The 15761-nt window shown below is 38.0% G+C and overlaps 1 protein-coding gene across 1 annotated transcript in view; it reads left to right on the forward strand.

Annotated features, from left to right (window-relative positions):
- The window catches only part of Dlat (dihydrolipoamide S-acetyltransferase), a 28710-nt gene that overhangs the window by 8768 nt on the left and 4181 nt on the right, over positions 1-15761 (forward strand). Inside the window, exons 8-11 of the mRNA XM_010610704.3 lie at positions 5685-5752; positions 7219-7311; positions 7669-7776; positions 12634-12749. Coding sequence (XP_010609006.1) covers positions 5685-5752; positions 7219-7311; positions 7669-7776; positions 12634-12749 — 385 coding nt within the window. The remainder of the gene's footprint in view (positions 1-5684; positions 5753-7218; positions 7312-7668; positions 7777-12633; positions 12750-15761) is intronic.

A 15761-nucleotide genomic window follows, 5' to 3' on the forward strand; every position in this document is an offset into this window, starting at 1 on the left:
ACTCCATGCACTCTAGGAGGCTGAGGCAGGAGGATCCCAAGTTCAAGCCCACCCTGGGTAATTTAGCAATGTAGTGAGACCCTGTCTCCAAAAAAAAAAAAAAGGAGGGGGGAATGTTCAATATGAAAGCCCTGGGTTTCTGGGTTCAATCCTTGGTACCACCATTTTAAAAAAAGGAACAAAATATATCATAGTAGTGTGCTCTGGAGCAAGAATGGTTAGGTTTAAATGTCAGCTCTGTTTTATACTGTGTGACCTTTTGCATCTTAGTTTCATCATTTGTGTATAAAAATAATAATAAATTGTGAGGATTAAATAAATAGTACCCATGCAGAGAAAGAATATCTAGGTATTAGCCATCAGTGTAATACTTTTTTTATTATTAAATAAGATAATTAAGTGCAAAGAAAGAAGTAATCATGGTGATAAACAAGTGAGTAACAGGTATAGGTGTGTAGTCATGACTGCACATGACTGCACATGACTGCACATTTTTTTGGTACCAGGGATCGAACTCGGGCCCTTGTGCTTGCGAGGCAGGCACCAGAACCACTGAGCTAAATCCCTGGCCCTCAGGACTACTTTTTAAATTTTTTTAAGTTGTGACTGTTTTTAGTTGGGAGAGACTTCTGATAAAGTGTCATGTGATCTGATCTGAAAGATGAGAAGTCAGCTGTATGAGCCAGCCACAATTTAAAGTATAGTAGGGAACCAGGAAATCACTGTAAGACTTAGGCAAGGAAGTGGTTTTTATTTGTTTGTGATTTTGGTTTTGTTTTGTTTTGGGTTTTTTTGGTGTTACTGAGGATTACACCAGGTGCTTTATATTGAGCTACATCCCCAGCCTTTTTTTATTTTTTATTTTGAGACAGGATCTCATTAAGTTGTCCAGGCTGATTGAACTTGTAATCTTCCTGCATTAGCCTTCCAGAGTGCTGGGATTACAGGTGTGTACCACTGCACCCAGTTTAATGATGCACATTTTTAAAAGCTCATTTTATTTTCTCCAAGGAAATGGATTAAATGAAAACCAAGACACTTGCTAAGATGCTGTGGCTGGAACTGCTATTGATGGTTCAGACAATGTGATGAAAATAGAAATGTATAAAAAAAGGATACATTAACATGTTTTTTACCTAAAATTTATAGGCTTTGGTCAGAGATTAAATATAGGGACTTGACAGCAGTAATTTCAAAAGGTGGAGTGGAACTCAGTCTGGATAGGTGGAAAGTAGGTGAAGAAGTGGAGATAACATTGAAGAATATTTGCTCTGAAGAAAGGCATAGAAGTAAAGGTATAGCTTTAAAGGAATGTAGACTCAAGAGGGCCTTAGAAGATGAGAGATAGTAGAATGACTCTAGAACAGAGTTTCTGAGCTGGCACTGTTGATATTTTGGCCAGAAATTCTTTGTTGTGAGAGAAGTGTTCTGTCTATAGTAAAGTGTTAATGTAATTCTTGGCCCCTATGTAGTATAGGGTTGCAGCAAATGCTGTCTTTAGCCATTGCCAGGTATCCATTGCTGTGCAAAAATGAGAATCTGTGGTCTAATAGAAAATGATCAGTGGAAGACACAGAAGGGGATTATGTAGCAGGGTGATTTGGCAAGGAACCAAGTTCTTGAGAATACAAGAAAGAATAGGATTAGCCTTTATAAGAGTTGAGGACATTTTATCTGTCTTTATAGGAGCAAAGAGAATGTAGGATGAGGGGTTTATCAATTTAGTGGTACAATATAAGGAGGACTCCTTTGGGTGCAACTGTTTGATTAATAAAATATGAAGTGAAGGTATCAGGTAGAGAGTGAGTCTGGGGAATGTTGAGATGGGAGAGATCATAAAGCAGTCTTCTCAGAGATTGGGGAGGTGAATTTAAAGGAAATAACTTATGTACAATTTTTTGTGTCCATTTTAGGTTTGTGGTTCTAAACTTATAGAACAGTCAGCCAGCTCCGTACTTTTTTTCCCTAGCAACATTAAACTACTCTGGAGCTGGCACTGAGAAGGCAATAATGGTGTTAGTGTTTTGGAAGAGAGTGATTATAGCAGTAACCCATATAGAGTGTAAGTGGGGTTAGAAGGAAAATGAAGGTGACAGGAAGGTCCTGGATAACGAAAGTAGAGTCAGTGGAGTCTTGATGAGGTCAGAGAGATTTTGCAGTGGGAGAAGGGAGCAGTCTAGGCTAAGTGAGCTCAAACAGTTATTGTGTGGTGTTCTCTGACACTATGTTTGATTTTTTTTTCCTTATAACCTTCAATTCTCTGACACCAAGTGGGTATTCCTCTATTTGATCCAATTTTAATATTGTCTATCTTCCACTTGCAAAGGCATGGGTGCCACCTGTATGTCTAACTCATTTTCTGTACTCGGGCTCTCAAGACCCTGTCTTTTGGTTTAATAAGTTGCTAGAATGACTTACAGAACCTGGGAAAGGACTTTCTACTATTATTGGTTTATAAAGGATAACATTCAGAAAGCCAAATGGAAAAGATGTACGGGGAAGATGTGATAGGGAGGGGTACACAGGGCTTCTGTGCCATCTCTGGGCATACTAACCTCGTCAGTACTTTGATGTGTTCACCAACCTGGAAGCTCTCCTAATCTCAGTTTAAGAATTTTTATTTTCATAGATACATCATTACAAAGACATAGTTGACTAAACCATTTGTCATTAGTCATTGTATTAAGTTTCCAGTCTTCTTCCTCTTCTAGCAAGTGGAACAGAGTCAAGGAAGGAGATGGGAAGAGAGGAGGGAGGGGGACTGAAAGTTATCACCCTTTAATCATGTATGTGATCTTTCTGCTAAATATTCCCTATCTTGGTAGCTATCTGTGAGCTCTACTCTGAATGACCTATTAGCGTAAACTCTGGTGTGGTGTGAAGAGACTTGTGAATAACAATACTTATCATTCAGGTGGTGCCAAAGGTTTTTGGAGTTCATGCCAGGAACCTGAAACAAAGACCAATTTTTCCCCTTTGTGGTAGCTGGATGTTGAGTCTAGTAAGTGGTGAGCTACATCTCCAGCTTTTTTTGTGGGGGAAGTCAAGGTCTCACCAAATTGCGTGGGCTGGCCTTGAACTTGGTGATTTTACTGCCATTTGTGTGAGTGGGGGGGGTATGGGGATCAAACTCAGGAACTTGGGCTTACAAGGCAGTGTGGCACCACTGAGCTAAATCTCGTCCAGCCTGAGCCTTCCAGGTTTGTGCCACCATACTTGTCTAGGACCAAATACATTTTTTGTTATACCACAGGGATGGCAATTGGGAATTTCAGGTTTCATAAATATTTAAGTACAAGTTTGACCTGAGAAGTTGGGCTCCTGTGGGTAGGAGGGAAAAGTTGGAGCTGAGTAGGTGAAAAAATTTAGAAGTCTGTGTATTGGATAGATTGTGGTTCTCAAGATGACGAAGGTCAGGATGCATATTAATTGAATGAATGGGAGTCATTATGAATTGGTGGATGAGAACTGGCCAGATGTGTGAACTTCTAAGGGAACTCTGAGGTTTTTGAGAGGAGGAGGAAGATTTGGAGATGGAATAGAGAAAACAAGAGGTGACATTTAGCCTACATTTCAACTCTGGGCAACTTTGGACAACTTGAGTTAAGAAAGAGAGAAAAAATAACTCCAGGAAGGGAAAAGTTCAATAGAGGGACAGATTGCTTAGCATATTTGACCAGAATATGACTTAGGGATATACTGCATTAAGGCCTAACCCCTGATAGTCAGACTACCCATATTTCCTCTTTCTCTGGTGCAAAGCATTGTTCATGTCAGTATCCCACTTTGTTTCTACCACATTCTTGTGAGCAGGGGCTGGTATTATAAGCATCCTGCCCATGAGGATGAAGACCACATGAGACTAAGTGATTGTAGTTAATCTGTCTTATTTATATTCTTATCCATCTTATTTGTGTGTAGCAAGAGCCCTACAAATTGTATTGCTAGTTTGGTGGTGTTCTCTTTATGCCACATTGCTTTATGATTTCCTGTTATGCCTTCTTAGGGTGATAGATTAAAATTAGGTTTTAGTGGGCCAGGGATTTAACTGAGTGGTTCTGGTACCTGACTCACAAACACAAGGACCCGAGTTCGATACCTGGTACCAAAAAAAACCAAAAAACAAAAACAAAACAAAACAAAAAATTAGGTTTTAGCTGACTCCTTTTGGTCAGAAAATTCTTATAGGTCTGGGGATTTAGCTCAGTGGTTCTGCTGCCTGCCTCGAAAGTACAAGGACCCGTGTTTAATCCCTGGTACCAAAAAAAAAAAAAAAAAAAAGGAAAGAAAAGAAAATTCTCATGAGTGGCTGAGTAAGTTGAGTGTTGCTACAGGTTTCCTCCCCTTTAAAGGGCTGCATGAAGTGGTGTCTGGCTCAGTCTTAGTTATAAGGGGAGGTTATGGCTTCTGTCTTTTCTAAAGGAGAGAAATCTAATGGGGGCACTGCCACTTCTGTTCTAGAGCTTCTGGTGAGGATGAACAGTCCTAGCCAACTCAGTGTTTCTAATGAAGGAAAGGGAGAATCCTTTTAAAAGTCTGCCATGGGGGAAGATGAATTGGTTTAATCAAATTTTTTTTTCTAGAAGTGGGCCAGTGTAAAAGGTATAATAACTAAATTCTGAAATGCATAAAATTCAAGGTCAGGATTATTTCCTTTGGTCTAGAATTAATCCTAAGAAGTTATAGATGGGAGGAGGAAGGGGAATTGAAGAAAAATAAAATTAAACCTTTTGAGAAAACTTTGAAGGTCCTTTGTCATATGTGGCATTGTACCTGCTTCCTTCACTGTCTCTAACTAACCATAGGCCTGACTATTGTGAGAAAGCTGAATGATGGAGACTACACAGGAAATAAATTGGGAGTGTTGGCACATGCCTGTAATCCCAGCACTGTGGGAGACTCAGGCAGGAGGATTGCAAGTTCGATCCCAGCCTGAGCAATTTAGTGAGATCCATCTCAGAAAAGGGCCGGGGATATAGCTTAGTGTGCAGGCCTGAGTACAATCCCCAGTACAGAAAAACATAAAAACATGGGGAATGAAAGATTCTAAAGATAATTGTAATTACATTTGTGCTATTTTGGGGTGAAACAGTTGTCTTGCCCAGTTTGTACAGAGAAATTATCATATCTATTAACCATATATAAAGGAATCCTTTATGGCCAAGTGAGACTCTATTTCAAGGTTCAGAAAAGGTGAAAAAAAAATTTTAAGCTAATCAGAAAGGGACAGCTAGTTTTCCTTTTGAGATGTATAAATTGTGTTCAACATTATCCTATGTCAGTATTTCCCAATTTAAAAGAAAATTTTTTTTTTTTTTTTTTTTTTTTTTTTTTTTTTTGTATCAGGGATGGAACTCGGGTCTTGTACTTGGGAGGTAGGCAGTGGAACCACTGAGCAAAACCAAATGTAATCTAATTAAACAAAACTCTGAAAGAGAAATAGGTAAAAAAATATTTACAATAGAGCCACTATTGAATAAGCAAGGATAGTCTGTGAATTAAAATGAATAATTAACAAAAGCTGGTATTCTGAGGGAGCATCTTAGGGCAGTAGGGGCAGTGCTAAAGCTGTGAGCCTTCAGAGTGCTTTTGGTAACAAACTTTTAATAACTTTCACTTGAGGATCACAGTGTTGACTTCAGTGGCCTGCTGTCATATGTATGATACTTGTGTATTTCTTCCAGGGACGGGACCAGATGGCAGAATCATCAAAAAGGACATTGACTCTTTTGTGCCTACTAAAGCTGCTCCTGTGAGTTCTGTTTGGCTCTTATTTTTTGCATTTATCTCTGCAAACTGCTTTGTACTCCATGTAAGACCATTTCGTACATTATTGATGAGTGAAATAGTTCAACCAGAACAGTTTTTTTCTAATTTCAGTAGCTTGACAATAATACTTAGGTACTTGTGTGCTGCCATATAATAAAATCAGAGGTGATATGCCATAGTGACATGTATGCCAAATTGAGTTTTGAGTAGTGATAGTTTTTTCCAAAACTCCCTTTCCTCATCCTTCCACCCATTTTTAATAGCATGGTTCCCAGTCAGTTGTCTAGTGATTATGTGGTTAGTCCACACAGGGACTAAATTCGTATGTTCAAGTTTTATTTTGTTAAGATGCTAGGATAGTAATAATAAAGAAAATGAGTCAAGTTACCAAGATATTTAAAATGAAAGATTTTTCCTTAATGTTTTCAAGATAGTGGACTATTTTGTTTATATTTATCTCATTTCTTTCAATTTAAGAATGCTTTGATTGCTTTTCATGAAGATAATTTTCCAAAAAAAATTTTTGTTTTGCGGGGGGTGTACCAGGAATTGAACTTGGGTCCTTGTTCTTAAAGAGCGAGGCAGGTGGCAGAACCACTGAGCTAAATCCCTGGCCCTCCAAAAAAAATTTTTTTTAATGTAAAATGGTCATTGCATATATTCTGGCTCAAAGAAAGATGACATTCAAAACATGATTTCAGCCAGGCATGAAGGTGCACCCCTTTAATCCCAGCACTTGGGAGGCTGAGACAGGAGGATTGCCATGAGTTCAAGGGCAGCCTGGGCTACATAGTGCGTTCAGGGCTAGTCTGAACTACACTAAGCTCCTGTCACAAACAAATATGCTGGGCGTGGTGGTGCACACCTGTAATCCCAGCCCTTGGAAGCCTGAGGCAGGAGGATCTCTACAAGTTCAAGGCCAGCCTGGGCTACGGAGTGAGTTCAAGGCCAATTTGAACTACATAGCAAGTCTGTCTCAGAAAACAAAAAGGCAATAACAACAAAAACCCTTGCCGCCTGCCTTGGAAGTGCAAGGACCCGAGTTCAGAGTTCAATCTCTAGCACCAAAAAAATGCAAAAAACAAAAACATGATTTCAGTATTCTAAGTAAAAAATTTAAAAACAGCCAGGCGTGGTAGTGCATGCCTGTAATCCCAGCATTCTGGGAGGCTGAGGCTGGAGTATCACTGTGAGTTTGAGAACAGCCTGGGCTGTATAGTGAGTTCTAGGTCAGTCTCAACTACATAGTGAGACCCTGTCTAAAAAAAAAAAAAAAAAATTTAAAAACAAAACAAATGTTATCTCATCCAGTTCTTTTTACTCTGTGAGGCTAAAACTAGCCATTTTATTTTCCACTTTGCCATATATAAAGGGTCATTGGCAGTCTTTTGTAGCTGTATATGCTAAGATTGAGCTGTAGTTACTAAGAGCTTTTTCTTTCTCCCTTAGGCCCCAGCAGTTGCTGTGCCTCCCCCAAGTCCTGGAATGGCACCTGTTCCTACAGGTGTCTTCACAGATATCCCAATCAGCAACATTCGTCGAGTAAGTGCATCACCATAATCTGGAACCAGGGCTGTTTTGGCCATCTTTATTCTGGCTCTTTAATTGCATTCATAGTTTAAAATACTAGTAGAAACCTTTTAAGTTGGGAATATTAGATGACTAGTTCAAGGGAAGCTTGGTTTCGTCAGGTGAATACTTAGGATGCAAACCACTATTTTGGTTAAATCTATTAGAAAGTGTAAAGTGATGGTGCAATTAATTCTTCATCCTCCAATTCTGATAGTGCTTGAGGTAAGTACTACTATGGAGCAGAGTGAAGAGGAAAGCAGAGACCTGAACTAGGCAAGGTCTTCTGTCAATTTAAAATAATTGACTTTTGAATCTCTTTACTTTCAGGTTATTGCACAGCGATTAATGCAGTCAAAGCAAACTATACCTCATTATTACCTTTCTATTGATGTAAATATGGGAGAAGTTTTGTTGGTACGGAAAGAACTTAATAAGGTAATACTTCTGGAAATTTGAACTCTGTAACTTGTTCTGTCTTTCCTCCCTAAATAATCTGCTTTTAGTTTAGTACTAGTGATTGAATGTAGGGCCTTTACATTGAACTAAATCCCTAGCCTTTTAAAAAATTTTGAGACAGGGTCCCAGTTGCCCAGACTGGCCTTGAACTTGTGATCTTCCTGCCTTAGCCTTCCAGAGTGCTGGAATTACAGGCACGTGCTACCATGCCCAGTTCAACATTAATATTTTCTTACAGTATTCCAGTTAGTCATAAGGCAGGCACTAAGCTAAATCCCCAGCCCTTTTTTTTTAGTGTTTTGAGACAGGGTCTTGCTATGTAATTCAGGCTGGCCTTGAACTAACTATGTAGACCAGGCTGGCCTCGAATTTGAAACATTCCTGCCTCAGCCTTCTGAGTCTTAGATTTCAGGCTGTGCCACCATACCGGGCTTTCATCTTAGTTTTAGTTTGCAGAGAATATCCTAGAGAATTTTCATCTTCCAAATCTGTGATTAAAATTGCTTAAACTTGATTTTGCTACAGATAGATGTTAGTCTAGCAAAGTCACTTTGATGAGATACTTGAGTCTCTTGGTAGGTAAGAAACACTATTCTTTATTTAGAGTAGAGTACCACATTTCTATTTAGTGTTTGGCATAAGACACTTTGGGGAACACAGAGAGTATAGACACTGTCTTTCTTCACTATGAGTTTGTAGTCTAGTTGGGAAGATAATTCATGTGAAAAAGAGGGAATGTAATTTTTATTAAAGTAAAAATATTCATTTGGATCAGTTAAGTTAGAAAAGGGGGAGACCAGTGAAAGTACAAAGAAATCCATAATGGTACAGGACAAACTTGGTTGGATCAGGAAAAATAAAGTGTTTGGATTGGCAGAGGAGTTGAAGAAATTTCATTCTAGCGATGGAGTATCATAAGGATAAAATGCTTTAAAAATGAAAATAAGCTGGGTACACATGACTGAATCTAAGCTGCTTGGCAACTGAGAAGGAGAGTTGGGAGTTCAAGGCCAGTTTGGGAATTTAGTGAGACTTTGTTCCATAATAAAAATAAAAAGCTGGGGGGCTGGAGATTTAGCTCAGTAGCACCATGCCTGCCTTGCAAGTGCAAGGTCCTGAGTTTGAACCTCCATACCTTGGAGGGGGGAAAGAGCTGCTGATGTAGCTTATAGTGCTTGCCTATATAGTGCTTGTGTAGGCCTCTGGGTTGAGCCCCTAGCATCACTAAAAAGAGAGGAAAATAAATGTAGCTTATGTCAGAGAGAGAGAGAGAGAAGAGTGAGTACCTCTTCCTAGAGCAGATACACAGAAAGTCACCTTAAGGAAGATCTTTTTTTTTTTTTGGTACCGGACATCGAACTTGTGTCCTTGCACTTGCAAGGCAGGCTGCAGAACCTCTGTGCTAAATCCCCATCCCATGTTAAGGAAGATCTTAATTTATAGGAGAATTGGAATTTGGATTTTTTTTTTTTGTACTGGGGATCGAACTCAGGACCTTGCGCTTGCGAGGCAGGCAGTGTTACCACTGAACTAAATCCCCAGCCCTGGAATTGGGATTTGATGAATTGAACACTTAAGAAACCCTTATATTTTTGAGCAGTAACGTGACACCTCTGACCACTTCTGTTTTCCCACATGCTCTGTCCACTACAGACACAGTGGTTGCCCTGCTCTTCCTTGACACTCCTACTTACGACCTTTGCACTTGATGTTCTCCCTGCATAGAGCCTCTGGTATCCACATGGCTTTCTTTTTTACCTCTTTAAGGGTTTGACTATCACCTTCTGTGGTCTCCGTTATTTTTAAATTGCACTTTCCTTCTACCCTTAGTTCTCTTCTATTTTTCTCCTTAACACTTAATGTTGTCTGTATGTTTTACTTATTACATATCCACTTGAGAGTATAAGCTCCACGAGAACAGAATTTTCACCCTTTTTGTTCACTGTTTCATAGCTAGCTTTAGCTTATACACCCAGAATAGAGTGGGCTCTCAAAATGTACAGTACATGACTGCATGCATGAAGGACGTAGCAACAGATCTATGTAAATAAACTATAGGGATTAAAAATGATGGCAGACTTTTATTGTCAGAATAGTCAAGTTTGGGTCAGGGATTTAGCTCAGTGGTTCCACCGCCTGCCTTGCAAGCACAAGGACCCCAGTTCAATCCCCAGTACAAAAAAAAAAAAAAAAAGTAGTCAAACTCTTTTCTCATAAATTTAGTTGCAACTTTGGCAACTATGTTAAATATAGTCAATCATTTTGAATGACTTTATGATATATAATTCATACCATCATAATGCCATACTATTCACTTAAAATGTACAATTCAGTTGCTTTTAGTATATTCGGAGTTATTATAACTGTCACACAATATATTTTAGAACATTCTCATCACCCCCCAAATAGAGATCTTATACTCCTTAGCCATAATCCAATCAACTCTCCCATCTTCTCTAGTCTTAAGAAACCACTAACTTACTTTTTGTCTCTGTAGATTCACCTATTATAAACATATTCTATAAAAGGAATCATATTCCTTTTATAACAAATTGTGTTGTTATATAATCAAATTCCTTTTATAATCAAATTCCTTTCAACAAATTGTGTTGTTTTCTGAATGCCTTCTTTCCTTTGGTATATTTTCAAGGTTCATCTGTGTTGCAGCATGAATTAGTATTTCCTTTTTTTAGGGGGGGTACTGAGGATTGAACTCAGGACCTTGTGCTTGTGATGCAGGAGCAGTGCTACTGAGCTAAATCTCTGGCCCCGAGTATTTCATTTTTTAAAGTTGCTGAGTAGTATTCCATTGTATGGATATATCATGGTTTAGCTATTTATCAGTTGATGGACATTCGCGTTGTTTCCACTTCTTGCCTATCATGAATAACACTATAAAATTTTTATATACAAACTTGAATTGGGACATACATTTTTATTTCTCTTGGATATATCTAAATTAGAGCATATGGTAATTCTTTGTTTTTTTCTATTTTTTATTGTTTCCTTTTGTGGTATTGGGATGAATCCAGGGTCTTTTGCATGCCTTTATAATTGAGCTACATTCCCAACCCTGTGGTTTAGCTTTTTGACTTTTCTGATGTGGGCTTGCCGTTTTACATCTACATCAACAGTATGTGAGAGTTCTAACTTCATAATGTTTTCAACAGTGTTTGTACTATCTTTTTTTGATTATAGCCATCCTGGAGAATTTGAAGTATTATCTTTTTTTTTTTTTATGGTACAGGGATTGAACTCTGGACCTTGCGTTTATGAAGCAGGCGCAGTACCACTGAGCTAAGTCCCCAGCTCTCATTATGGATTTGATTTGCACTGCCTGATGATTGATGAGATGGAACATCTTTTCATTGTCATTCTTACGTCTCTGTGGGAATGTCTATTCAGATCCTTTAGTTTTTTTTTTTTTTTTTTTTTTTTTTGGTACCGGGGATCGAACTTGGGTCCTTGCACTTGTAAGGCAGGCGGCAGATCCGCTGAGCTAAATCCCCAGCCCTTGATCCTTTAGTTTTAAATTGTTATCGTATAGGCAGTACAGATGCCTTATTAGAGATTGATGATTTGCAAATTTGTTTTTAATTGTATAGTTTTTGCTTTGTAGATGGTTTCCTTTGAAGCATAAAAATTTTAATATTGTGTCCAATTTATCTGTTTTGTCCTTGTGCTTTTGGCATTATATCTAAAATATATTGCCTAATATAAGGTAACGTTATGAAGACATGCACCTACATTTCCTTGTAAACATTTTATAATTTTAAGTTTTAACTTTATTTTTTTCTTTTTGGTTTTTTGAGACAGGGTCTCACTATGTGATTCAGGTTGGTCTTGAACTCACCATGTAGCCCAGGCTGGTCTCAAGCTTGTGGCAATCCTCTTCCCTCAGCCTTGCCAGTGAGGAGATTGCAGGCATGTGCCACTATGCCCAGTTACCTCTAATTTGGTGTTGAACAGAAGTGGAAAGAGTGAACATCCTCATCTTCCTGATCATAGGGGGAATAAGTTTTTGTTGTTGTTTGAGGCAGAGTCTCATTGTGTAGTCTAGGCTGGCCAGAATTAACAAGGAAGACAAGAGTTAATCTGTGAAGTCATTTAGGTCTAGTCTTTTCTTTGTGGTAGTTTAAAATTGATCTTTACCAGTTTTACGTTTATTCAAAGTTTCTATTTTTTGTTGGTTCAATTTTAATTTGTATTTTGCAAGGAATTTGTTCTTTAATATGGATTAGCTAATTTGTAAGTATATTGTTGTTCATAGTATTTTAGACATAAAATTCCTTTATTTGTACAAGGTAGCTAATAATGTCTCCTATTGCACTCCTGATTTTAGGGATTTGAATCTTCTCTTTTTTTCTTGGGCAAACATTTGTTCTTGTCATTGTCATTTGGTTGATCGTTTGAAAGAACCAACTTTTAGATTGGTTGAGATGAAAGAAAATGAAGATAAACCATGTGAAGGGTATTGCTGAAACAGTGCTTAGCAGCCCATTTGTAGCTTTTAATGCCTATATCAAACAAGTTGCCAGGTTTTAGTTTCATTTCATTTTTCCACATAGGTCATTTATAAGTTTTTATCCAGTCTGTTGTCAAGATTATGTATATAGTTACATTCTCAAGGTAGGTAGGTTGGTTTGTTTGTTTTCTTTCTTCAGTACTGGGGATTGAACCTAGGCCTTCCCATTGAGCTATTCCAGCCCTTTTTAACTTTTGCATTTTTATTTTGAGAAAGAGTCTCACCAAGTTGCTAGTTTGCCTAGGTTGGGCTTGATCTTGGGATCCTCCTTCCTCAGTCTCCCAGATTACTATGATTTCTTGTCTTTTCAGATGTTAGAAGGAAAAAGCAAAATTTCTGTCAATGATTTCATCATAAAAGCTTCAGCTCTGGCATGTTTAAAAGTTCCTGAAGCAAACTCTTCTTGGCTGGACACAGTTATAAGACAGTAAGTATAGATGAGGAAGGTATGTACCAGTCAGCAGTTACATTGTCTAATGTGGTAACTAGTAGCTTGAGAGAGAGAATGGCTACAGAGTCTTTGAGGTCAGCAAGGAGATCATTATACAGATATGTCTAATTCAGCTGATAGTGACTCTTCACAAAGCAAGGGTTAGATCTGTTCACCAGTGATTTCATCCAATGTGAGTAATGGAAATATTGAAAACAGTATATGGTAATATTATGGTTGCACATATGGTACAACACACAGTGTGTTTGACATGATTTAATCCTACAGCCATCTGAGTTAAGTGTTTCATTGTCACTTTCTAGATCAAGAAACTAATGTTCAGTGAGTTAAATAATTTGCCCTGAGTTAATAAGTGTCAGAACTATGACTGGCATTAAGATTCTGACTTCTGCCTGGGGATTTAGCATTGCACCTGCCTGGTAAGCGCAGGGTCCTGAGTTGAATCCCCAGTATGGAGGACGGGGGAGGGGATTCTGACTCTTAAGTTTAGACCTTTTCTAGTAAATAGATGTTTTTATATTACTGTTATTATAAAAAGAAGAAAAAGCATTTTCTACATCTTTTCTTTCATTAGTGACTACACCGATTAATAGGTTCTCTTGTGGCAGATTTAACAAAGAAAAAATTCAAAAGCTGGTGGTTCACACCTGTAATCTCAGCACTCCTGTAAGTTCAAGACCAGCCTGAACAGCATATCTAGATCCTATCTCAAAAATAAACAAACATTTTGACAGATTTATACATGTATGTAATATACTTTGGTCATTTTTACCTTCCCCTTAATTTTATATTTCTTGGGATGATTTCAATGCATTCAATATATTCATATATATATATTGGTACCAGGGATCGAACTCAGGACCTTGTGCTTACGAAGCAGGCAGTGGCACTACTGAGCTAAATCCCCCCCCCCCCCCGTTTTTTTTTTTTGTTTTTGTTTTTTTTGAGACAAGGTTTCACTATGTAGTTGAGACTGACCTGGAACTCACTATGTAGCCCAGGCTGGTCTTGAACTCACAGCAATCCTCCTACCTCAGTCTCCCGAGTGCTGGGATTATAGGCATGTGCCAGCATGCCTGGCTTATACATATTTTAGATATTACTGGTCTGTCAAATTGTTTTCACATTCTGTAGGCTGATACTTTTCAATGATCTCTTGATTATTCAAAAGTCAATTGTACAATCTGAATGTGTTTGTATAGTTCCTGTAGTTTCTCTTGCTGTTGATTTCTAACTTCATCCCATTATGGTATGGTAAAATGATAGAGATTATTTCAAATATTTTTGTATTTCTCAAGGCTTGCTTTATGGCCTACAATAAAATCAATGTTGGAGAATGTTTCATGAGCTGCTGAGAATGTACCTTTTGTAGTTGGATGGAATGTTCTGTACACATCTGTTAAGTTCATTTGGTATATGGTGTAATTGAACTGATTTTTTGCTGAGTTTTTGTCATATAACCTGTCTATCGGTTAGAGTACAGCATTGAACTCACCCACTATTACTCTGTTGGGACCTGTATGTCCTCTTATGTTAAGTAGTGTTTTGTGAAATTGGGTGCAGTGATGTTCAGTATATATGTGTTTACAATTGTTGTATCTTTGCAGATGTTTTTCCCTTTAGCAGTATGTAGTGACCTTCTTTGTCTTGATGTCTGCTTTGTCAGATAGGAGCATAGCTACTCATACTTGCTTGTGAGTTCCATTTGCATGAAATATTGTTTTCTGTCCTTTCATTTTTAATCTTTGCATGCCATTGTTAGGGAAGTGTGTTTCTTGCAAGCAGTAGAGTTGGTTCTTGTTTTTTAATCCGATCTGACAATCTATGTCTTTTAAGGAGAATTAAGACTATTTACATTTAGATTTAAGAGAAAGGTATGTACTAATTCCTGAGCCGGGGATTGAGCTCAGTGGTTCTTCCGCCTTCCTGCCAAGCACAAAGTCCAGAGTTTGATCCCCGGTACCAGGTATGTACTGATTCCTGATGTTTTGTTATTTTTGTAATGTTTCATTCTTTCCTGGTTCTCATTAGGTTGTCTACTCTTCCTCTTCTGGGTATAGGATTCCTTTTAAGTATCTTCTGCAGTACTGGCTTAGTGATCATGAATTTCTTTAGTTTATGCGTATACTGGAAAGTATTTCTCCTTCAATTTTGAAGGATAGCTTTGCTGGATATAGTAATCTAGGTTGGCAGTTATTTCCTTTCAAGGCTTGAAATATGTTGTTGCATGGCCTCCTGGCATTCAGGGTTTCTGCAGGCAAGTCTTAAATTGGTATGACGGATTTGCTTCTGTAAGTCACTTGGCATTTCTGTCTTGTAGCTTTCACTATTCTTTCCTTACTCCGTATATTTGCCATTTTAACTATAATGTGATATAGGAATTTCTTTTCTGGTCATGTCTGCTTACATTTCTAAATATCTGATGTATCAAGATTTAGGAAGTTTTCCATTGTTTCATTAATTATTTTTCTATGCCATTAGTCTGAATCTCGGTGCTCTCTTTTACAACAAATTTTAAGTTTGGTCTTTTAATCTTATCACAGAATTTTTGGATGTTCTGTTTATAATTTCTGTCTTTTGTTGTTGTGGTGCCTGAGTCCTCAGTCTTCCTTTCAAGCCTTAAAATTCTGTCTTCTGCTTGTTCCTTTTTATTCGTGAGGCTTTCCACTAAGTTTTTTATTTGTCTTACTGTGTTTTGCATTTCCAGAATTTCTTTGCTCCTTCTTCAGAATCTCTATCTTTTTGTTGAATACTTCCTTCCTATCCTGCATTTGTATTCTCTGTGAAGTCATTAATTGAAAAGTCAAATCTTTGGGATTCTTTGGCATTTCATCCACTTTAGTATCTTTGTAGTCAGATACTGATGAATTATGGACATGTTGAGGAGTCATATTGTCTTGTTTTTTTGTGCTTCTTGTGTTTCTGTATTGAGCTTTGTGCCAGGCATAGTGTTGTATGCCTGTAATCCCAGCACTTGGGAGGCTGAGC

This window comes from Fukomys damarensis, unplaced genomic scaffold (genome assembly GCF_012274545.1).
Source record: "Fukomys damarensis isolate Sample0158 unplaced genomic scaffold, DMR_v1.0_HiC HiC_scaffold_16, whole genome shotgun sequence".
NCBI lineage: Eukaryota > Metazoa > Chordata > Mammalia > Rodentia > Bathyergidae > Fukomys > Fukomys damarensis.